Raw genomic sequence first — 25,222 nt, forward strand, 5'->3', positions numbered from 1 at the left:
GGCTCGGGAGCCGCTCTGCTTGAGCTCAAATCCCACAGGTGACATTTACTAACCATTCAACCTGGGTGCACAGAGTGACCCAGGATGTGCCTTGCCAGGGCTGCCCTGAGAATTGGCGTGGGAGCCTTGGCCTGGTCTGGCTCGGGAAGAACTGCTGGGCCCACTGTGGCGGCCACTCTGGGAGAGAGCGGACGAGACACCATGCTCACTGTGGACGCCACTGTCCCCTTCCAGCCTCCCGCTAGATATTCCATCTCCGTCCAGATGGGTGGGGAGACTGAGACCCAGAATGGCCCAGGCGGCTGCCGCACAGGGTCCCAGGGTCGCCCACCCCAGGGCTGTGCTTTTCCAGTCAGATTTTCTTTAGCAAATCCCAGGACAGCAAACACCACCTGTGTGGGTCTCTGAAGTCACACCTGCCACACAGGAGGCTCGTGTCCTGTGTCCACACCCTCTACCCGAGGCTTGTTAACGACATGGGTTCCCCTACCCTTCCGGGACCTTCTCATAGAACCCGGGCTCTGAGAGGCCTGGACTGGCATTTTTATCAAGATTCCCAGGGGTGTGTATGCGTTTCATACAATCATAGCTTCACATAAGCCAGAGCTCACTTGATTTTAAAACGTGGGCTGGGGAGAGACAGTGCTTGGCCGTAAGACAAATGTCAACCTTTGCGCTGTGCTGGTCTGGCCTCTTCCTGGTCACCTCCCACCTGGGGCTCAGCCACGATCCACAGGGCGAACGGAATGACAGATGTGAACCCTTCTAGGGCAATGACATTAGCGTCCCTTCACTACACAGCAGAAAGGGTCCCCTGTGGCTCCTGCACTGATTGGCCTTCTGGCTGCCAGGTCACGGCTGTGGCTGAGCCCCTCTGGGCAGTGGCCTGGGGCCTCCCTCCTCCCGTGTATCCTGGAGGGGACATCATATGCACTTGCTGAGCTGAGCACCATATGCTGTTCTCATGGTGAGGCAGAACAGGTGCGCGGCTTGTCACTGTCGGGAAAGCAGTGTGAAACTTAAATGCTTTCTTGATGAAGTGGAAGGTCTTACACTTTAGCATGTCTCTGCAAACGCATTCTGCTCGGCAGTTCTATTTCTTCCCGTCCGCCTCTCCTTCTCACGCCCTGGTTTCAGCTGAGGCCCCCTGAGTGGCCCAGAGCCCCAGCCCGGTGACTAAAGTGGCGTTCTCAAGGCTGACCCCACCAGGTTTGACCTCTTGGAGAAATAACAGATCCCACCCATCTTCCTTCTGGTCCTTCCTTCCCCAGCAGGGGGTCTGTGGGGCCAGAAAGGCAAGTGTCCAGCAAAAGCCATGTGGGCCACAAAGTGGGCCTTGTCCAATGGCCAGGGGAGAGTGGCTCTGAGCTTTGGGGGCGAGGGTGGCTGGACATCCCACTCTGCTGTTTCCTGGCTGTGTGACCTTGGACGAGTCACTCAACCTCTCTGAGCATCAGTCCCTGCCTGTGGGAGTAAACCAGTTTTGCTCCTTACTGAACAGGCTGAGCATTGTACTGTAACAGTGTTCCCTGGGGCAAAGTGGAAATCCAGCTGCGTGCGTGTGCGTGTATACGTATGTGTGCGTGTGTGTGCACGCACAGCACAGCTGGGCTTTGCTGGACATGGAAAGGCCCGAGCTTGGAGTCAGCAGAACAGATGGGGGCCACGCTCAGCAGAGCTGGTGGTGTCCCATCCTGGGGGCAGCCACCACTCACACCAACCAGCCAGGTCCACCTTGGGCCTTTTGCCTAATGGAGGGACAGGAGGGGGCCCAGCTGCTAGGTCATATCAGGCTGACGGCCGCTGGGGTAACAGGACATGCCCAGGACACTGCTTTGTCACTCCTTGGGAGCAAGGAGAAACCAGACTAATATAACAAGGCAGCCTCCAGGGGCTCCGCGCTCCGGGCGCTGAGCGTGGCCTTGAGCCATGATGTGACAGGGGTGTCACGGTGGCCATAGCTGCCCACTCAGAGCCTTGCGGCCGCCTGAGCCCAGGGGATGTCTGGAGGCAGCTGGTGACGCCAGAGTCCAAGGGGTCAGTGGTCTGGGCCCGTCTGAATTCTCTTGTTCATGGGCTGAGCCAGGCTGGCTGCACAGAACCAGGCTGCATAGCCTGGCTCAGCCCATGAAGAAGAGAAAGTGTCAGGACGTAAAAGGAACCACAGAGAAAATCAACCCTGGGGTGAGACAGGCAGGGAAGGGCAGGTTGAGGACAGGGAACTCTCGAGGGGGTGTGTTGGGGAAAGCCTCTCCAAGGAGACTGCTGAGCTCCTGAAAGACTAGCAGCCGGCTGTGCAAAGGTCAGGCAGAGCAAGTGCAAAGGCCCTGGGGCAGGAATGAGCGTGGCACACCCCGGGAGTGGAAAGGTTTGTGTGACCAGAATGTGACAAGCAAGGAGAGGTGGTGGGAGAGCCAACCCGGGAAGAGGGCAGGCACCAGGTCACACGGGGCTTCCAGACCAGGTCGGAGGTCCAGGTGTTGGCCCGCATGTGACGAGAAGCCTTGAAGAACACCCTCTGACTTGTTGTCTGAAGATGCCTTCAGCTCCCGTGTGGGAGGTGGAGGTTTAGGACAAGAGGTGCACCACAGTGCCGGGAAGGAGGGAGTCAGCCCCGGGGAGCGGTGACACCGGCCTGGGCAGGACAAGAGAGGTGTCAGGGGAGCAGTGGCAAGGTTGGGGAGCCCAGATAGTCTGAAAGGAAGAGTCAGCAGGTCCGAGGAGTGGGAGGTGGGCGGGAGGGAGACTCTGAGGCTGGTTCCTTGGGTTTCAGCCCGGCGTGTGTGTTAATGCAGATTCCCGGGCCCTCCAGGACTGACTGAACTGGAGGAAACATGAGTCGCCGAGGCGTCTGCTATCATAACAACGTCCAGCCTGGTTCTGTGCAGCCAGCCTGGCTCCGCCCATGAAGAAGAGAATCTGTCAGGACGTAAGAGGAACCACATGAAGAAGAGAAAGCACGGTAGTCTCCAGCTCGCTGAGTAAGCTCTCGAGGACAGGACAGGACCACAGCGACGTGCTGACCACTGCACCTCAGTGCTGGCCGCAGGGTCACTGCTCAATAAACACGTCTTCAGTGACCAGGTAGGTCAGTGTTTTCTTCTGGCTCAGAATTTTCCTCTGAAAAACTAAAATTCCCTCTATGGAGAAATCTGGAGGAACAAACACTTCTTTTGTTATCAGGCCACATTTTTGTTGCTATTGATGACTGAGGAAAACAATCCAGAAGTGTTTGTTCTCTCTCCCAGGACCCTCCTCGGGGGTCAGCGCCACCATCAAGTGCTCGTAGTTATGCCACTTGGAATGGCTTTTCCCCTGGAGAACTGCCCACTGCTGTCAAAAACGTATCACTCTTATCCTCAGTTGGGAGCTTTCCAATGTTGATAGGACTTTAAGGATGGCAGCTAATGATGCAGAGGGTGTGGCCTGTTGCATTTGTTCTCAACCTCAAAGGCCCTGAATGTTTAGAAAAAGTAGCAGGTGTGTTGCTGTGGTGGTGCAGGGTTCTGACGTACAGCCCTGCAGCTGCCAGGAGCAGGGAGGGTGCCGAGAGGCGGAGAGGACTCGAACGGCCGAACGGATGGATGGACAGATGGATGGGTGGACGAGTGGATAGATGGATAGATGGATGGATGAGTGGACGGATGAGCAGACAGAAGGATGAACGCGTGGATGGGTGGGTGGGTAGATGAATGGATAAATGGATGGATGGATAAAAAACTGGTGGATGGATGAGTGGATAGAAGGATGAGTAAATGGATGGGTGGACAGATGGACAGATATTGGCCCAAAAGACTATGGATGTACAATTCACCCTCTGCCACCCTGTGAATTTGTGTCAGCCCTGTCCAAATCTACATGTGAAATTTGCAACCTAGCTCACCTTTGCATTCTATGATTTTTAGTAGAAAGCCTAAAGCTTGATCTGGCCACTTATTTCCTAAGACGAGGGCCCCGGCCTGGGCCCGTCCAAGTTGGCCACAGAGGATGGCCACACCTCCTCTCCCTTCCCCATCAGCTGCGCCTCCCAGAGGCGACAGGCGAGCTGAAAATGCTGTGCAGCGAGCCCTTGCCCTGCTCCAATGAGTCCTCTGCAACCTGGGATAGGCGATCATACACCACTGGACGAAGGAGCCTCACAGCACATCAGGATGGAGAGGGTGGTTTCTGCTGAAAATGCAATGCACTGGCTGGTCCTCTCGGCCCTAATCTGATGTGTGGAGACCATTCCTGAAGCCGCGAGCTAAGGGACGCGCCCCTGGCCTGTCCTTGTCATGCCCACTGGCAGAGCTGATCTGCAGGCGGCCAGGGCTGCCGGCCCCTCTGTCCTGTGCCTGGAGGCCCCACCTCCTCCGAGATGCTGCTTAGTTGTCTCTTAATTTTTCTCTTAACAGACACTGAGGCTCCATGGCTTTTCTTGTTTTTATTGCCTCACATTTTCGGAAAATGAAATCAGCTTCTCAACTTAAATAAACATTACAGCTCACGAAGCCCCAAAGCCCAAATCAAACACGTAACTCAATTGCAAAGCAGAACAACTACAGGCAGGAGCAAGTGCGTCTTCAGGCGGTCTCAGAGTCTAATTAAATCGAGGGCCATCAGCACGCTGAAGCCTTTTCCTGACGATGGGTAGAGAGGTCCCTGAGTCTGGCCAGAGAGGCCGAGACCCGGCCCTATCAGATGGGACTTTCAGCCAGAAGCAAACACAGCAGAGCCACGGGCCACAAGCTGGCCGTCAACACGGTCTCTTTCTGCGGCATCAATTTCAAGAGCAACTTTGCAGACAGAAGCCAGACTGCTCCAGCACCACCGGGGAGGCCGAAACCTCAGCCCATTTCCTGTTGTCTTCCGTAGCTCAGGAGCAGTCTGACCTCCCAACAGGCCTCCCTTGACACCATCCCTTCTGACTGGCTTGGCTGTTGAGCTTGTATCTCCTGACCTTGTCTGAGTGAGTGGAAGTCGGTCTTTGAGCTGAGGGCTTTGTGGACGCAGACGTTCCCTAGCATTCCGAAAAAGAATTCTTCAAAATGAAATGTCTGCGGTTTGGAAGAAATTAACAGGAAATGCCAAATACCATCAGAAACACACCCGGGTCTCCTGCAGGGTCCTAGTCAGAGGAATGACTGCCCGGCTGGGGTGTCTTTGACCATCCCAGGAAGGCAGATGGCCTGCAGTTCTCCTCCTCCTCCTCGGCTCCAGGAAGCATTTGCTGGGGGCACCTGGGCACCTCCTGACCCATCTCTGGGCGCCAGCCGGGACCTGGAGGATGAACCCTGGGAATCCTGTTGACGTGCAGCCGTGTTCGTGTTCCTCTGCTGTGAGTTCCCTTCCAAGACTAGAGGAATCTTTGAAGAACACGCACTGTGGTCCCCCACCTCAGTCCCTACAAGGCCTGCTCCCTGTCTGCCACCAACGCCCCCAGAGGGGTCATGCTCTGCAGCTTCTTCTGTATCCCACACATGCACAGCCAGTCAGTAGCTCCATGGCCCTCTGAGACAGGAGAGGGAGCCTCTCCTTCCTTGGGGGTTCTCCCCCACCCCTGAAATAGCGCTGACTGAACGGCAGAATGCTCTCTGCGCCCCGCCCACCCCAGGCACCCGCCGCAACTTCTGCTTCAAGGAATCACCCTGTTGGCCTGAGTTGTCCGTGTGGAGAGCAGGGTGGACCCTCCACCACCAAGAGAGCTTGTAGGGAGCTAGGGCTGGTCCGACCTCTGCACGTCCCACCATAAGTACAGACCCACCGGGGACCCTCCGAAGCCACAGTCTCTTCAGTTGAAGCCTAAACCACGTGCACCTGGGGCTGCTGGCTGGCCTCAGCTCCCTGCACGGTATTCCCAGGGAGCGAGCAATGCTCACCCCTCCCCCGGCAAGCCAGGTCGCACCATGTGACCTATGTGGGCCAATGACGTAGTGTGGCGGTGACGTCATCTCCTGGTGGAAGCACGAATGGGAAGTGCGCACCTCCCCTGCCCTGGCGATGGGGCGTTCACACGGGGGTGCTGGAAGGTGGGAGCGGCCTGGACCACGGGGCTGTGCCCGAAGGAGGAGGCAGGGGAGCTTCCTAGCTCTCTGTGCGGTAAGACACAGGTTTGGGGGGTGTTCTCCCCCTGCTGACAAACCGGATCTAAACGGCCCCCCCGCTTCCTGAGGCGCTGGAATAAAATCCAGATGCCTTAAGAAGGCGCTCGCGGTCCAAGACCCCTGCCCACCTCTGCTCTGCTCAGACTCTCGTATGGTGCCGTGCGCCCGTGGGCACGTCTTCTTTCCCAGAAACGTGCTGGAAAACCACAAAAATCTACATTTCATGCATTTCTTTGTTTACATGTTGGGAACGAATTCAGATTTGCTAAGAACTCGGTGTGGGTCAAACTAACGCATCTGTAAGTGGACCGGGTAGGGCTGCAGCTCGCCCTGCACAAGCCAGGCCTGGGGCTGGTTCACAGGGCGTTGGGCGGGGGCACCCATTAGCATGGAACCTGGGGTACAGGAAGTAGTTTTCCCGGTAACCTTCCAATTGTCCTGGGGGTGACTTACGGTAAAAGAAGATGAACCAGGACCTGCCACAGGGGATGGGCCTCACCCTCACCGTCACCCCCTGCCATGATTACTGGGCACTGCTCCTTGAGTTCCGGAATATTCCCAGCCTGGATCAGCCTGACCTCCTACCTGGACAGTGAGGCCCCATGGGACCGTCGGCTTGTGTCCACGCTGGCAGACGACATGTGGTCTGCAGACGGGAGGCCGTGGCCGCGGCAGAAGCTGACGTGGGGGAATCGTGGCGGGAGCCCCAGTGCGTGGCACCCCCCTCAGCAGGTGCTCAGAGGTTGCGGCCCAAATACCCACCCACACGGGGCGCCGTGGTGGTTCAAGGACCAAATTAAATCTCTGAATATTAAATTAATGGTGGAAATCTAAAATGTTAATATATTCTAATTGAATATTCCCCAAGAAATTATCTGAGCATTGGCAGCATTTTGACTTTCCTTTCATTTCTTCAGGAACTTTCAGCTGCGTAAATAGAGCCATTAAAGCAATTCAAGAAAGGGAGCACTTTCTGCTCAGATGAGGGAATGGCAAACACAAAGGACCAGCACAGTTCTTTCACACGATTGATTAAATCGCAGAACCCCAGGCGGCGGAATCGTTAAACTGCCTTCCTGGTGTCCCTCTGGCTTTAGTGAGCACAATACAGATTCCCTACGGGTCCCAAAGTGACCTGTGACCACAGGGATGCGATGGCTGGGCACAAGATCCCAAATGATGTCTGGGTGTTGGGGCCGTGCTGTCAGAACCCACAGCGGGGCAGGCAGTGCCTGACCCTTCCCTGGGACTGGGAAGGGGGCGACCCCGCATTACAGGTGGGGCAAGTGAAAGCGCCATCTGTCTCACAGTGGAAGGGGTCACGTGATTTCTACGAAAACGTTACTCCAGATAATTAAGAGTTTCCTCACAGAGAGATGCTTCCTTCCGTGGATGAGCTGATGACCCGGGGGACCTCTTCCTCAGCCATTCCTGAAGCAGCTCCTTCTAGCCCAGCTACCATTAAAACAGCAGACTCTATGGTGAAGCCAGAGGTGACATGTCCACGACCTCTTCAGATCCACTTGTGGGGGAGAAAACCCCAACACAGCAACCTCCTGGAGCACCCCAGCTCTCTTCTCCCCAGAGGCTTTCAGTCGGACGTCCCTTTAGGGAAGGAAATCTGCTTCTTCATGACCCACTCACCCACCAGCGCGTCTGGCTTTGAAGATCACTAGAGAGGTCAGCATTGCAGCATCTGAAGCCTCTGCCTCCGAGAAAGCGGCCACGCCCGCCCAAGCCTCCCCGCAGGTGCCTCCTTGAAAAGGACGTTTGCTGTAGCTGGGGGAGGGCCCCATGCACCTGGCTGAGGGGCACAATCGAAGGGTAAGTCTCAGTTGTACTGCACAGTGTTCATCAGACAATCCCATCCGACAGGCGGGATTGGTCTGGGGTGGGCTACAATCCCGTCTCTTCCCAAGCAGGTCCTGTTATTGTCGTACTTATTATATCTACATAAATTGCATTTTTTTGTAATTTATGTTGTGTTACAGTTTTGCTTTAAATAGTCATCTCCATTGCAATAAGTTAAGGGAAAAATACAATTTTTTCTATCCACCCACAAATGAATCTTTTCCTGTGCTCTCAATCCCTTCCTGTAGATCTGAACTGCCAAGTGGTGTCGTTTCTTTTTAGCCTAAGGAACACCTTTACCACTTCCTGTAGGGCTGCTGGCAATGAATTCCCTCCGTTTACTCAGAGATGTCTTTATTTCACCTTCAAGTCTGAAGGATTATTTTTTTCTGGATACAGAATTCTTGGTTGATAGTTTCTGTTTTCATTTAGCAGTTGGAAAATGTCATCCCATTGCCCAGGGGCCTCCATTATTTCTAAAGAGTAGCAGTCCTCATTCTCACTGTTGTCCTCTGTTTGTAATGCACCTTTCCCTCTGCTTTCAAGATTTTGTCTCTGTTTTTTGAATTTCAATAGTTTGACTCTGATTAAGGTATGGCTCTCTTTGTATTTATCCTGCTTGAGGTTCACTGAATTTCTTGAACCTGCGAGTTTGTTTCTCTTCCAATTGTGAGGAAATTTCCACCACTGTTTCTATCTAGTCGTCTCTCTCCTCTCCCTCTGGGACTCCAGTTATACATGTTAGGCCATTTGACCTTGTCCCATGACCTTGTCCATGCTTCAGTCCTCTCCCCTGCCATTCTTCAGGTTGGATAATTTTCAGTGATTTTTCTTCGAACGCACTGACACTTTCTTTTGCCTTCTACAATCCACTTGTAAGCCTATGCAGTAAGCTTTTCATTAGTTATTATACTTTCCAGTTTTAGTATTTCCACTTGGTTATATTTTTAGGGTTTCCGTTTTTCTGCTATGTATTCATTCATTCTGACCATATTTTCCTTTAAGTCCTTGAGCATATTTATCAGAGGTTTTTTAAAGGCCTTGCTGATAATTCCAATATCTGGGTAGCCTCAGGGTTAGAGTCTATGAGAGTTTTTTTCCTCTTAATTATGGGTCACTTTTTTGGGCATGTCTAGTAATTTTTGATTGTATACTGATCATTGCAGATGAGATACAGCAGAGACTCTGGTTCTGTTATCTTCCTCTGAAGGGTGTTGATTTCTGTCCTAGCAGAGAGCTAACTGGGCTGGGTTGAAATATTAACCTGTTTCCCATGTGGTAGGCAGCAGCTGAAATCTCTGCTCAGTACTTTCAATCTTCTTGCTGCTGTTGCTTTTCACTGGGTTTTCGGGGTCTCCCTTGCGCACGCACAGTTCAAGGAACAGCCAAAGAGCTGGGCAGAGTTTATAAGCAGATTTGGGAGTCTCTATCTATGGCCACATGTTTTATAAGATTTATTCTTTCACATTCCGGCTGCTCTGTCAGTTCCAAACCCCATCTTCCAACTCTGACCAGAAAGACTGGTTTTCTGCATGAGATCTAGCCACCCTCTGACGCAAGGACAAGGAGTGCTCTCCGAGGGAAAGCCACACAAAGATAGATCTCACCCAGGGCTGTTTGCTCCTCAAGGGCAGAGTCCCCAACAGTTTCTGCCCACTACTGATCACTCTCAAGTAACTGCAAATAATTTTAAATAAATTTCCCCCAGAGTTCATAGTTACTGTTTCAGGAGTGACAGTCTGATATGCACTACTCCACCATTACCAGAAGAACTTCCGATTCATTATTCTCACGTATTGCATAGCTAACCTAACATTCTTCATAATGATAATGAAAGGCTGCCTAGTAGAGGTGGGTATGGGTCTGTATCACTCATTCATTTAATAAGTACTTAGTGACATCTATTCTGTCCCCACTGTTGTGCTTGATAGGTGGACTATCCCTCAAGGACTTTATGTTCAGCGGGGGAGACAGACCAATAATCACTGACAAAACAGTGTCAAAAACTCTGCCGTAATGGCAGGCAATGGGGGTGCCATGCGCCCCGTGGGAAGGCCAGTTAGTCCTGAGAAGTGGGGCATTCTCAGAGGAGGTAGGAAGTAGCCAGGCTGGGTGGTGCCAGAACAGAGGGAAGAGCTTGCACACAGGACTCCAGGCAACCAAGCGTGTGATAAGTCTGGAAGCCCAATGTGGCTGCAGCTTGGTGTGCCAAGGGGGCAGAGCCAGATCATGGGATCTTGTGTGACATGCTAGGAGTTAGATTTTCTCTGGGGACAATGGGGAAACAATGGGAGGGGGACAACACACAGACATTGTACTTTGACAGGTCATCTTGCTTCCACCAGATGGTGAATAATGACGGGGTCAGTCATTCAGGCATGAATGGAGACTTCTAGAGTACCAGAAATACATTCTTAGCTGGATTCAATGATAATTATACTGCTTGGTTACCTGGCAAACATTTTGTAGGATAACACTGAGTTAAAATTCAGCCAGCTCCATCACGTGTATACCTATATCTGATGAACATTTGTGGAAAGTCTACCTTGGGCCAGACATGGGGTGACTCACTGAGTACCTGGCATACACCTCATAATGCAGACCCCAGCCCAGGGCATGTCTCATCGCTCAACTAGCTCCCAAAGACCCAGCCTCTCTCTGTTCACGCAGAAGGTCAATAAGTATTGGTGGCTGGATATGAAGCAGTGTGGGGTACGTGCACAAAATTTATCGAGGAAATGTGAAGAAAACCTTTGATTTCAATCAGTGTCAGCTCATTTGGGTCGTTAGGTGTGAGGAGCTAGTTTTAACAATGCTGCCAAGCTGTGCTCTGTGAGCTCCCTACTCTAGAAACGTCTCTTGCTTGTCTTCTCCACGTGGCCACTTTTATGCTAAGCAATTGTGCAATGACTTCCTTGCAGAGTCTGAAATCCAGAGCTCATTTTCCAGATCATGCTTGCGGGCGGGTTCCTGAGGATGGCTTTGCATGACTTCTTGTCTGTTAAAATATCAACTTCCAAAATGAAAGGACTTGTCGCCCAGCAGTGCTACCTTCTTCCTCAGCATCTTGAGCCAATTCCCACAGCTGCCCTGGACAACCTCTCCAGTTAACAAATTCTGAGTTTTTATCAGACTCAGCTAAGAAATGCACCCTCTTTTTTAAAGTTTGATTTTATCCTCATCCAGAATCTTGTCCAAATCAAACCTAACCCACCTGCGAGAGAAGCAAGCGGCTTTTCAAAATCCTGCATTCACTGACCCGTGAAGGAATCTTAGTGACAGTGAAGGGACCAAATTCTGGGTGACAAGTCGGAAGCTGACTGCCTGGGGGCTCTTGAGGCCACAAAAGGACTCGTGTCCTTCAGCCTCTGAATCCCTAGTGTTGGCACAGGGTGTGGCACCCACCAATGGCCCCAAATTGTCCCATCCAGAGACCAGTGCTGGATTTTGGGAGCAGGGGAGGTCATGCTCATCTCTACCGGGTGCCCCCTCCTGCCATTTCCCACAGTTCCTCCAGAAGGGAGAGCCTCTATCCAACTCCCTAGGGGGTCAGCTCGATGACAGTGACTGCTTCCCCCTCCGCTGTGAGAAGGGACAGCCTGGAGCTTCCGGTGGGACGGCCAGGGCACAGCTGCCTCTCCCTACCCACCACTCAGTTTAGACTGTGGTCCCACTGCGGTGGGCACAGCACATGGAGGGCTTCCAGGCTTCGCCGCGGACACCACGGCTCCCTGCAGCCCAGCCGCGTACAGCCACCGTCCCCCGCGTGTGGACCGCTCTGCACGGGGGTTCAGTAGCCTTTGAAGAGGCGTGATATTCCTTCCAGGGAAACGCCTGCAATCAACAGCGGTTCTTTTTGGAAGAACATTCTGCCTGCTCCTCTCCTCCCAGTTTTCATTTAACTTGTTTTATCAGAATGAAATGCCTTAATGAGCAGAGCTGCAGCTGATCCCAGCTGAACCTCCAAGTGCTCTGTGCTCAGCTTCCTGCACCCCATCAAGCTGTATTCACACTCACTGTGATGTGGGCTTTTCTCAGGAGCAGCCCCCCCGGACCACTGACAGGAAATTCATCAACTTCCTGGAGACAGCAACGGAGATGGAAAAGCACCCCCAAACCCTGTCTGTGCTGGACAAGAATTTAATGGGGGAGGGAGGGAGGGAGACAGGGTGGGGGAGGCAAGCAGGTGAGCATATGAGTGTGTGTGTGGGGGTGTGTGTGTGTGTGAGACGTGGGATGGTGTGCGTGCACACGTGTGTGTTTCTGGGCTGAGTTCTTATGTAATGACTTGGAGTCCATTTGGAAAAGACAAATCTTTTACAGAAACCGTAACGGAGATTCCATTTTCCATTTGCTGAAGAGGTATCTCCCCATGAGAATTTAGCTGGGCGCCCATCTGGGCGCCCATCTCATTCATTCATTCATTCATTCATTCATTCAACAAATATAGTGCCTACTGTGTGCCAGGGCTGTTTACACACTAGAGATACTGGCGGGGCCTTTGATTCAGGAGACATGTTCTTGATGAATAAATAACAACATGAAGTCAGACAGTACTAAGCGCTGTGGAGAAACTGAAGCAGGGCAGTAGCATAAAGACTGGGGGAGGTTGGTGAGTTAAGTCTGACTGCTCACTAGGCCGCCTGCAGGCCCTGGGCTCCTGGCGTAGCTGGGCCATCAGAGAGGAGAGGGACACACTATTGGTATTTGGGGAGACCTTTCGTGGCAGAGACCAGCTGCTCACCACACACATTTCCTTTGCTCCTCGGCAGAGCAGGACTACGTTTCCTAGTGTCCCCTGCCGTCAGGCACGGCTACATGGCGTCTCCCTAGTTCTCCAGGGTCCTCACTCTGGGCCTGAGTGACTCCCCACCATGACCTTCACAGGAGCAAGAAAAAGCCTCAATTTTGTGAGGTTTCTGACATTTTCGGGATGTGCATGATTGCAGTCAGCCAACCGTGACCCACACCCCACCTTTGCTCAGAGTCTGTTCCAGCCTGGGTGTGGTCCCCCCTCCCTACAGGGCTGCTGGGCACGTTAGGGTGTCCTGGGCACAGGGGAAAAATTTGCTCCAAACCACGGCAATGTTGCAGACAAGACCACAGAAAGTGCCACGTTGTCCCTCGGCGCGTCTGAGCTGCCGTGACAGCCCCCAGCCCCGCAGAGTTAGCAGCTTTTCTCAGCTGACACCTGAAATCATGTTCCCATCTCCTTTCCATAGTTTTAGTTTAGAAACGTCAGCGACCGTCTCCAGGAACCTGCCACCTGCTCCTCTCTCAGCCAGATCCTGCAGGTTTGTGCTAACTGGGCAAATGTCCATGCTCAGTAGATGTTCAAAATGGAAAGCACAGTACGTCCCCAATGACACACAGATGTCACAGTGGCGTTACAGGAAGAAATGTCCCGCCAACATGCCCACTGGACCTGTCAGGAGACCCGAGCCCTCTGCTAGTCTGGGAGAACTCAGCTCTTCCGTGAGCCTGTCGCCAGCCCCCACTTCTCAGCCCGAGACCACCGGAGGTAGGTCAGGCCAAATGTACAGAAGTACTTTCTCTCCACTGTCCAGCAGAATATGGACGCAGCAGGACCAAGGGTGCCAGGAGATCCCCGGCATCCTTGCGAGACCAGGGTTCTGTCCGTGCTGGCCTTCTCTCTGTCTGGTACCCTTTATGGGCCTGTATACAGATGGGCACAGCGAGGATCCTTAACCTGAGAAACTCTGAAAGCCAGGATCAAAGAACCCTCCAGCAGGGCTCAGATGCCTGCCCAATGCCATGTGCGTACCCTCTGGTGTGTGAGCACTCGGCATTCATTACAAACTCACTCACTCACTCTGACATCCTGCTGTGGCCCACGGGCCAAATCCGGCCCATAGTCTGTGTTTGTCAATAAAGTTTTATTGGAACACAGCCACACCTGTTAGTTTACATATTGCCTACAGTAGCTCTCACAGTCCAAGGGCCACAGAAGCCGATCAGCCTGCAAAGCCTAAAATATTTCCTATCTGGCGCTTTACAGAAAAAGTCTGCCCACCAGAGTGAGATCAACAGTTTTCTACTGGAGGTGATTTTTGGGTAGTACAAGCACAAGGTTTTAAATAAAACCGAAGCACACAACAAAAGACTCACTCCCTTTCCACTGGCATTCCATCCTGCTGACATTCAGGAGGAGGCCTCTGCGCCTGGTGTGTTTTTAAAACACCCCAAGGTCACCTCTCCCTCCCAAACAAGCGGAGGGCAGTGTGGGGCCCTGAGTGTGGGTGGCTAAGCACCCAGACAGTAATAGCTCTGTTTTCTCTGCCGCTGCTTGTTTCATAGTCAACTTCTATCGTAACAACGTAACAACGCCAGCTTTGCAATGGTGATCAAATACAAAGTTTCCTTTTACAACAACTTTATATTAACAATGAATCACTAAGAAAAACTTTAACTAAATGACAAGTGATAGTTAGATAGGGCGAGCATGTGGAAGGTGGTAGGGGCGTGAACGCAGGGGGGCCCACAGGACTGTCATCACCCCCCTCATTGGTGTTGGTAATGGAGGTTGGCGGATGGGCCCGGAAGACGGGAATCCTGGGAAATGAGGCCCGGGTTGGGGTTTCCATCCTTGAGGGCTTCCTTCACTCAAGTCCTTACCACCATTTCACAGTGAAAACTCCAACCCCGTCTGGCCCAAGGGCAGGGACGGCCCCAGAAAGCCCAGCTCCCTGTCTTGTGGGGAGCTGAGGTGGGAGGGCCGGCTTTATGAGCTGTAAAAGCTCTCCTGCATGTCACATGACTACCACGGTCACACTTCTGACACCAGCCGTGTGGGTATGTTCCCCACACTGAGCCATTTTCTGTGACACCGGCTAGTGTTCTACAGTTTAACTTAATTCTGACCCATCTACCCAGAGATAGCATCGATCCCACAGGTAAAAGCTCAGTCCCACAAGACTGCCCCACGCCAGACACCAGTCTCACAGTTAGACTGTCACCTCTGCTTCTGCCCGACTGGCTACAATGGCCCCTTCCTTGCATTCGATTAATGTGCTAGAGCAGCTCCCCGTTTATTCACTGGATGTTCAGCTTATTATAAAGGCCATGTGGGAACAGCCAGGTGGGAGACCCGTGTAGGGCCAGGTATGAGGACAGACGGGCGCGAAGCTTCCATGCCCTCTCTGGGACACCACCTCCCCGCATCACCACGCGTCCCTTGGGGTTTTCATAGAGGCCTCATCACGTCGGTGCGATTGATTACATCATTGGCTATCCAACAAGGCTGCCGACTGGCATCACAGTGCTAGCACCGAGGTCTCAGTATGGAACGCACCATTCCATCGCTCAGTGTCGCAGTCAATTGGAAGGAAGTGGGAACGATCAGGCCAAAGACAGGGGTCAGAGGTCAAAGGCCACAGGCCAAAGTCCTTGCCTCACCTCCTTCCCCTCTTGAGAGCACTTGACAGTAACCGAGAGAGAGGACCCAACTCAAGCAGCCTGCCCGCCCTGGACGACGCGACCACCCGAGTTTGCTCTGCAATTCTGTGTCATGCTTGTCTGGAAAGGCAAAATCCCCACCTTCTTAGCCACCAAATGCAGAACCCATCCCCCGCTCCAGGAACAAGCCCATCAGACCTGATTTGCAAGGTCCCCAGAGAGGGGGATGCAGCTGAGACTTCCCCCTCCCCACCGCAGGTCGGGTCTGCACTTACCCTCACAAGCTGCTGTGGGAAGGGCCCGCGCGAATTTTCTGGCACATTGATGGGTGGGATGACCCAGTCCCGTTTCTGTCGCCTCAACCCGCTGGTGAGCTGATGCTGGGGCCACGGCAGCAGCGTGTCATTCAGAGGTCCAGCAGGGGCCGGGGCTGCAGCCTTCTTCCCTTTCTGCAGCATCACGGGGTGTGGGGAGAGAAGAGCCAGAGAGAGTCTCATTAAGTTCTGCCCAGAGGAAAGGGTGTCTGTTCAGAGAATCCATACTTTACCAGTTTGATAGAGAAAGATTGGACGATGTTGGGAAAAGTGGCTAAGTGTCGGGGGAAAAATCAAGCAAGGCCCTCATCGATGCAAAGAAATGGGTTACAAAATTAAACGGGTTGAAATAAACCTTAAAAAAGAAGAAAATATAATTGGCTATGTAACCAATGGAGTGGATCACAGCTTTAAATCCCGACCGAGTTGGGAAAAAAAAAATCACAAAAGGGAAAGGTGAATGCATTTTGGTTGAAAATTCTTGTTTATGAAAAACATATCCTAAAAACAATTGATGAAAATGGAACACTTGATTTACAAGAAATCTGACAAAGGGTTAATAGTCTCACTATATAAAGAGTTCTTACAAAAAAAATAATTGAATCTTTTTTATAACATGAAAAAGACACGAATAGATAATTAACAGCAAAATAAATATAAAGGATCAATAAACTTATACAAATGCTCGTGTTTTCCAGTAATCCAATTATGCAAATTAAAGTAATATATCCTCTTTGCCTATCAAAGTGACCAGATTAACCAAAGTGACCCCTCAGCACTGAGGAGTGTGTCGTGACTCGGTCACTAGAGGGTGATGGCTGAGGACGTCGGGCTTGGTGTGAAGCTGTCCTGGGGTCACAAAAATTCATGTGACACGGGGCAAGTCCCAAACTCCAGACACTTCTTTTACAAAACAGGAGGGTAGCACTGAGTTCAGAGGGTTGCCATGGGAATGAAACTGTTAAGAGCCCCTGCCTGGTGGCGAGGCAGTGGGACTGGCGCTGACCACAGCCCGCCTGCCACCATATGCCAGGGACGGACAAGAGCCTCAGGTAACTTCACAACCGGAAATCTGTCCCAGAGCAACTATATGTGGACAGAAGTTTCCGTATTAAGATGCTCACTACAGGTGTTTTTACCATAATATTTATAAATATTTTTTTTATAATATTTATAAATTTTATAAATTTTTAAATTTTTTATAATATTTATAAATATTTTTATAAATATATTTATAAAACACTAAAAATACCAGTAAAAAAACATCTCTAATGTCTGACAGTAAACAGTAGTTACACGCATTATGCTACATGACATTCTACAGACACTAAAAGTTGCTCTTTGAAAACTGTGACGTGAAGAAATGTCCATAAATAATAGTACGTGGAGAACTGGCACCAAAGTAGGTACACATGCAGCATGAGTCCTACCTTTTCTATTTTTTTAAAAGGTAGAGAAAAGCCTGGAAGGAAATACATCAAAATGTCAACTCTGGTTTTCTCTGTCACCAGTGGCTTTCATGCTATTTTGTTTTACTTTATTCCTCTTATCTGTCCGTGTCTCTGAATATCATCATGTGCATGACTTTCCATCATTAAAAGCCAGCAGAACGTCACATGCACACGTGACATCTACGCATGTGTCACCCCGTGCTTCGGTGACGTGTTCAGAGGTGGTGCTCATTTCTCACTGTGGCTTGGAGCCCGGAGCATACGAGAGGGGACATGCCAGACCCTGGACCCAAGGCAGGGAGGACAAAGCTGGCTGGAGGCACCTGACCACTCATGGCCTGGTCTCCACCCTCCAGATGCGCTCCAGGTCCCTCAGGGACCCTGCTGGTCTTAGGATTCATTGCCCTCTGTGGATAGGAAAGCCCACTCACTTTTCCAAAACAGCTGCATAGCAGTAAGTTAACACATATACAGAAAACTGTGTGACTGATGCAAAAAAAATCTATCCACCCTCAATGCCCAAATGGATAGCTCCATCAGTGGAAAAATCCATCTGGACAAACCACATTCCCCTGAAAGCTGCTACATGCAAGAGCTAAAACCCAAAGGCTTTCTCAGGCCACTCCCATCCTTCCTCAGAAAGAAGCCATGCAAGGTGTGTATTTCCCCGGTGGCCGTGATTTCTAAGGAAATAGGACAACTATACGGCTTCTCTTCAAGCCAGCCTGAGAGATGCTGCCTGCGACTGACCCTCAGCCTCTCATGGTGGCTCAGGGCGGGGGCATCTCTGGGTTCCTTAGGAGCTTCACAGCACTGTGTTTAGGACAGTGCTGGCCACACGTCCCTGCACAGGGGCAGAGAGCTGCTTCCCACGCCCTCAAGGGCTGACTCTGCCCAAATCCTCCCCATCACCAAATCAGCAGGGGGCATTCTCACCCCCACTTTACTGGGAAGGCAACAGGGGACCTGAGAGGCTGTCACTTCTGAAGGTCACATAGCTCGTTAGGCAGAGGCAGGATTTGAATGCTGGGAGGCAGAGGCAGGATTTGAATGCTGGGAGTCGGAACTGAGACCAGAGTGGCTGGTTCAGTGCCACCCCCACTTCTGGGGTCTCTGCCTGTGAGGTCGCATGCCCTGTACTGGTCCTCACGTTAGGTGGACTGGGCAGAGGTCAATATTCCCCTCGAGGAGGTGGGGGGCTGCCTGCATGTGGGGTGTTGCGATAAACCTTCCTGGGGAGGGAGAGCGCTGTGTTCCCAGTGTGGGCCCCAGGGAGCTGGTTAGCAATGCAAAGTGTAGGGCCAGCTGGGATTTGCTACCTCTGGCGTGGGGCCTGCAGTCTGCAGTGGGGCCCTCCAGGTGGCTGATGTGCTCCACACGCTCACAACTTTGCCGGGGCGCCCCCACACTCAGGTGATAAGGTTCACCTGTCCCCAGGGACTGGTCTCAGGAGAAGGGACCTGGTTAGGGTTTGTTCTGGAGCACGTCTGCTTAGGGCAGCCAGACGGACTTGGCCAATCAAACCTCGCATGACAGGATGTGGGAGCCCCGGCCACACGTCCGCTGGGCCCTGTCTCCCCTCGTGACGGTGCAGAGGGCACAGCTCTGCCTCACGGTGGCATCTGGGCACCAGCAGAAGCTCACCGGAGCCCTCTGAACTACAGACTCTGAATTTTAAAGGTTTTCATACAGCCACTAAAAAAAAAAATCCGAAACACCCTGCTTTATCTTCATTTGCTTAGGATGAGCTTGCATGGCGTTAATTTCCCTAGTGTTGTTTAAATAAATTGCCCATATTTGCTACTATTTTAAAGCTGTGAGACAAATGTAATAACAAAATCTGGTGAAAATCAATGCCAGGCCTGCACAGGCTTCAGCCCGGAAGGCGCACCCACGTCTCTGGGGGAGAAACGTCACGGGTGCCTGGCGGTTACCCCGGGGGAGCGAGATGTTGTGACCATGCGTGACCCGGGCCCTTTCCGAGCACACGTGCAAACACTGACGCACAGTCATGCTCGCCCTGAGCAATGGCCCCGGTTCCTCCCACAGCTTCTCCCCACAGATGACACGTGCTGAGGTTTTCCTGTATTTCTGAAGACTGAGTGTTCGGTAATAATGATGCAGCCTCTATGCTACGGTCACTGAAAATTAGACGTGTGCTTGTCACACGCAGGTGTATACAGGCTCATACATGTGTGTACACACACATGTAGACACACGCGCATGTGCACGCACGTATGTACATGTTACACACGTGTGCAAAGTATGTGTCGATGTACACATGCATACGTACACGTGTGTGTTTGTATGTCTGTGTGTGTGTATGACACACCACAGTTTTCTCAAAACCACCTGGCAGCACACTAGGCTAGTCCCACGCCATCACTGGGCATTACACAGTGTTTCATCCAAGCTGCAGGTCTTGTGACTTGTGGGGCAGGGAGGGTCCTGGCTGCTGAGCTGGCCGCTGGGTCCAAGCAAGCTCGTACTGCAGGTGTGAGGAACAAAGGGCAATGAGATCACCTGGTCCAGCTGTCCTCTGACTGGACACCTAAGATGTGGCTACAGGGTAACTTCCGGAACTGCGGTCACTTTGCAGGATCCCCCACGAGAATATTCCACAGAGCACCCAGCCTCAGCATGGCCGGACCTGGGCTCTGCTCCCACATCCATCTGGAGAGAGCACCCCAAGGTGCTGCCTCTGACCCCACGTCCCCAAATGGGTCAGCTCTGTCCCCAGATGCTGGTGACCTCCGTGTGCGGGTGCCTGCCTGCCCTGCTCCCCACTCCACCCGGGCAGGACACCTCCACCCCTGCCTCACACTGGCTGGTCCATGGCCTGGCTGTGGTCCCTGGGCTCCATGGGCCACCCACTCAGCAGGGAGCAAACTCAGCGGACAGACTCAAACGTGTTTGAGTGTCCTCAGGAAACAGAGGATGCTCAGCCCAACCTCATGTGGGGAGGGCGGACGTGCTTCATGAAGGGAATTATACCTGGTAGGGTCCTGAGGGCTGATTAGAAGTTTGCTGGGGGATGAGCCTGGGAGGGACAGGTTTAAGGGGGTAGATGTGGAAACAGGACAGCACAGATGCCTCAAAAACCAGGTGCACCCCGTCTTTAATGGGATATTTGGGACTTAGACGAACAGTGGAATGAGGGGAAGGTGGAAATACAGACTGTGGGGTCGGCAGAACTGGTCAAGCGCAGTTTGCTCTTCACTGGCCCCACCATTTCACCCTCGGCTCCCCGTCTGTGAAATGGGGATGCTGCTGAGGCCCCTGCCTGGGGTAGCGTGGTGAGGAGCTGCCACCCAGGGAGCGCTGGGCAGACGTCGGCGTGTCCGCCCTGTTGTCGGGTTCAAGGTCAGGCCACTTCCCAGAGGTACTACCGTGTGTCCCCAAAAATAAGACCCGGCCGGACCGTCAGCTCTAATGCGTCTTTTGGAGCAAAGATTCATATAAGACCCAATCTTATTTTATTATAATATAAGACCGGGTATAATATAATATAATGTAATATAATATAATATAATATAATATAATATAATATAATATAATAGTGATGTAATGTAATATAATATAAGACCATGTCTTATATTAATTTTCGCTCCAAAAGACACATTAGAGCTGATTGTCCGGCTAGGTCTTATTTTTGGGGAAACACGGTAGGGGCTTCAGCTAGGAGACCTGGGGGCTAGCCTGGCCTGCAAGAAGCTCTGTGTTTAGAGGGGTGGGCTTGGGGATAGGCGGGTTTAGGGGTGTTCCCTAACCTTACATCCTAGGTAAGGAAACTGAGGCACAGGGAGGATAAAGAATTTATCCAAACTGCCTGGCTAGTGCAGGCTGGGGCCGAGCCAAGGGTAGTGGTGGGGGGTGTGGGACTGCCCATGTGAGGGCAGGAGTGAGTACAGGTGGGTGTCCTGGTCCAGCCTGGCGGTCTTCTCGAGGGGGCCATGTGGCTCCTTTCTGGATGATCGAGGTGGGGTCCCAGCATCCACCCCCTTCCCTTGGTTTCTTCCAAGGGGCCCATCCAGAGTCTCTCTGGCCATGGGCAGTGTGAGCGTCCAGCCTGGTCATTCAGAGCTCGGCATTCCATGTGGCCAGGGTGGCCTCCCCAGGGAGGGCACGTGACCCCAGCAGGGGACTTTCCCGGGCTGCTGGAGGGGGTGGGCTCTCTGCCCCTGGATTAGGGTCCAATTCCAGCAAGGCGGAGGTCCTACGGGTCCCCCAGCCACCACGGGCTCCTGGTCACCCAGGCTGCACAGATCGAGCCGCCCCCTGCCCCCCGCCCCCTTATTCCTTTTCTACTCCTGAACAGCCTGTGAGCTGGTCCCTGCTCTAGGATGGCTGGGAGGTGTGTCTCCGAGGCACAGACCATGCAGAGGCCAGATTCACATTTGCAAAGCCCTAAATCTGTCTGCTTCTTAATCAGCTTTTATTTACAAAGTGTGTCTCATTTCAGTTCCCCTCTCCCCGCTGAGCCTTAATCACCCAGCTTACTATCGGATTTGTTCTGCTGACAGCCAAGATGGTGATTACGGGGTGTGCTGCCCCAGGCCGGGGTCCCAGTGCCGGCGTGGGATCTTGGACGAGTCTTACACTCCCTCTGAGCCTCAGTTTCCCCATTCGAGGACAGCTGGGGTGGGGCAGTAAGTGGGGGAGGTGATACCGGACGCCAAGGCGGGGACACCTTCTGGACATCAGCTTCTCGTCACAGTTTGGGGACGACAGGTAATCGCACTCCCGAGTGACACAGGTACATTAGGAAGTCATGGCCTCAACGGACGCTGACTTTGTGAAGACAAACAGGTGCCGCGTGTGGGTTGGCGCCTTTCCCAGAACGTGTATCCCACGCAGTCCCGGACACGCGAGGACCCGGGGGAGCTGAGGTGGGTGGTCTGAGGGTCCTTCCAGGTCAACCCGTCTCTGGTCCTGGCGTTTCTCTCTTGGTGGGTTTTCTGGACCAATCCCCAATGCAGGCACCTCTCTTTTCAGGGATAAAGTGACAAACAAACCCTCACACTTATGAACACATTGGAGTGACGCAGGGGGACAGGTGAGAGGTCAGTGAACTCAGGAGGACACAGGGAATGCATGAAAACAGTGACACTCTTCTGTTTGCACTGGAAGGGGAGGCCCCAAATTCACGGGCAAGCTGCATGTCACCCAAAATCCCCACCATCGCCCCCACAAGCCCTAACCGTACCCCAGCAGTGCCTGGCGCTCCTGCCTCTCAGGCTGGCTCGTCACCCGCACTGCATTTTCCCGAGCTGCTTCCCCAGGCTCCTGGCAGGCTGTGCGCCGCCTTGATTGGTCCGAGCGTCTGATGATGAGTGTAATTGACGGTGACTTCTGGGTGAGGTCTTCAGGGACTCGTCAGTATCACCAAGAGGCCGGGTCACTTCCCTCCCATCCGCCCTCACAAGTGAGAGATGAATAATGCAAAACTGACCTGGGGCAGGTTTTAAATTATCACCTTCTTTTTTTTTCTTTTAGAAAGAAAGAAAAAGAGGCAGAAAAAAAGTGTCAGGGGAAGACGACAATCAATATGCACCTCCCCCGATCCATATGCAAAAAGTTATCATCTGTCCTATTTTTCTATTATCCAACGGCTCACCTGCTAGGAACCCAGAAACATGAAGATCCAGGTGTGATGCCGGTTCTGAGTAACTGGGCTGGCTCCTAAAACACAGGGGCAAAGCTGAACGGGGGTGTGAGAAGCCCCGGGGCGCCTTCCCTGGAGCCTCCCACCATGTTGGGTTGAGGGGGTGTGAACTGGCGAGCAGGTTTCCTCGTGATGGGGACGCCGGTGACGGGTCCCTCTGCAGACCTTCCTGACCCAACCAACTAGGCTCCTCAGGTGGGTCCAGGGGTCCACGTGGGGGACGTGCGCCTGGGCACTGGGAACGACGTGGGAAGCCAAGGTGCTGCCGACGAGGGTGGACATGCCTCCTAGAGGCATAGGGAGGTTGGAGAAAGGGCTGAGCGCGGGCCAGGCCGCATGGAGAGGCCTCTGGAGCAGCCGGGCCAGGCGGGAGCGGCCAGTGAAAACCAGCAGACAGAAGGGGAGTGGGGCCACTGGAGGTGGGCACCCTGCCGCCTCTGCAAAGTGCAGCGTCTGGGGCGAGGGTCCCTGTTCGCTGGAGGAGGTGACTTGGCAGAAGCCATTCCCCTCAGGGGGCAGCACAAATGTGTAAACTGCTTCAGAATTCCCAGACTCCAGACCCCGGACTCGTTTCTAAGGAGCGTCCAGCAGCCCCGACCTTTGAAGATGGGTCACAGATGCCAGCCTGCCATCCCCGACGGGCCATCCCACCCAGCTGGGTCCTGGGCTGACCTGCTGGATGCTCCTTGAGCAGCTTAAATCCCCCCAGTTTTGAGAAAACAGACAGACACAAGTCTTCCTGATTCGGTAACGCAATTTATGGAAAACATGTCATGTTAAGTCCCCGTGGGACACGCCAACCTGGCATTGTGACCGCTGATGTCTGTGGGGCCTCTCCTTAATCAAGGGCCCCAGGTCAGCCTCACCCCCAGGTGTGATCATCAGCTTTCGTTAGCAGGACGGCTCCCCCTTGAGATCTAATTTCTCGGATGTCAGTGCAGCCCGCAGGCCCTCAACGCAGAGACTGGCTGCTTTAGAGGGGGCCTGTGGTTGCGATTTGCACAAGCAGATAATAAGGCAACGGGGGGGGGGGGGGGCGGTTCCCCTACTGTGCCTGCTCTCCTCCTGCACCAGGCGCCTCTGTGTGTGGCTGACGCCTGGCTGAGGGGTGGGCACCACGGGAACTGAATCTCCCAGCGTGGCAGCTTCCTGAGAGAGGGGGGTGTGCCCCTTGCAAGTGAGGCGTGACGCTCTGACGAGCCAGCACGCGGCTCCCCTCACCGAGGTAAACCAGCCTGGCCCTCTCCTTGCTCTTAGCCGTTGCCAGCACATCCGGCAGGCACGTCTTTGCTCTGATCCACCTGCCCTGCATGGCGTCCAGCCTCTGGCTCTCCGGAACCTGGCCTTCTCACACACAGAAGGACCCCAGGCCCCTTTACACCGTCTCGGCTGACCATTCCTGAGGCTTTCACGGTTAGGCAAACGGGCGGCCAGTCCCTGCTGTACACACAAAGCGTCTCAGGGCCTGGTGTTCCCAGGTTACTGACGACACAGGGCCCCGTCCTCCAGATGAAACATCTGGGAGATGACACGTCACTGCTGCTCAGTGAGCTCACGGTACTTATGTTGGAACAAAGGTAGCTAGTATATTCCCCCAATGGCAGTGCCGTTTAAGACGCTCCTGCATGTCTCTCATTTACCAACCGTCCTGTTGTCATCGCTTCCTTATAGCTTTGGGTTAAACACGTGTCAAGAAAGGAAGTAACATGTCCCCCCGCACATCTCCCCCAAATGTCAAACCTGCTGCTGATGTTCACTGAGGATAATTAGATTGCTTTAAAAAAACAACACACTAAAATCTATACAGATAGTTCATTCCTGCACCTCCTCCTTCCCTTTCAATATACATTTGAAAAATGGTACATGTTGCTTGCCTGCAAGCATGTATATTTAAAATATTTAAGTAGGGTACTGTCTGCAGCCTCTGGCTGGTTTCCATGGTAGCTAAGGACAGACAGAATAAAATGGTATTAAACAAACAGAAAATGAAACAAACAGGGAGACATCTCTGCTCTTTAACAAATAGAACATGTGAGCCATTCTAAGCAGGCATTTGCATGAGCTGGGTTCTGAAAAGGTGCTTAGTGGGTTTTCCTTCTGCAACAAACTAGTGGGAGGTGAACGCCGGTCTGCACCCCCAGAGCTGCACGCTGCTTCCCACGTCTGATCTCTTCCTAGAACGGGGAACCGTTGGGAAGTTCCCATGGAAGTCATGCAATGAAAGACGTCCTGAGTGAAATGGCACGGTCGTCTCTGCTTGGAGGCAAAGCCTTAGCGCTAAGGCTTCTTTCTATACCTGCCGTCCCCTCCTGTCTCCTCACTCACGCCCAGGACAACTGCCGGCGGGGACACGGGACCTTTCTGACTCACGGGATGCCCGAGTCCTCAGAGGATGCTCTGCCTCCCACTTCCAGGCTCAGGGACATGGTCCTCGGTGGTCGG

At 52.9% G+C, this 25,222-nt stretch overlaps 1 protein-coding gene across 3 annotated transcripts in view; it reads right to left on the reverse strand.

Annotated features, from left to right (window-relative positions):
- CDH4 (cadherin 4) overlaps positions 1-25,222 on the reverse strand; it is a 432,992-nt gene that overhangs the window by 85,901 nt on the left and 321,869 nt on the right. For all 3 annotated transcript variants that reach the window (XM_033094686.1, XM_033094688.1, XM_033094687.1), the window contains exon 4: positions 15,626-15,799. In XM_033094686.1, coding sequence (XP_032950577.1) covers positions 15,626-15,799 — 174 coding nt within the window. The remainder of the gene's footprint in view (positions 1-15,625; positions 15,800-25,222) is intronic.

The sequence above is a fragment of the Rhinolophus ferrumequinum genome, chromosome 23, assembly GCF_004115265.2.
Source record: "Rhinolophus ferrumequinum isolate MPI-CBG mRhiFer1 chromosome 23, mRhiFer1_v1.p, whole genome shotgun sequence".
Taxonomy (NCBI): Eukaryota; Metazoa; Chordata; class Mammalia; order Chiroptera; family Rhinolophidae; genus Rhinolophus; species Rhinolophus ferrumequinum.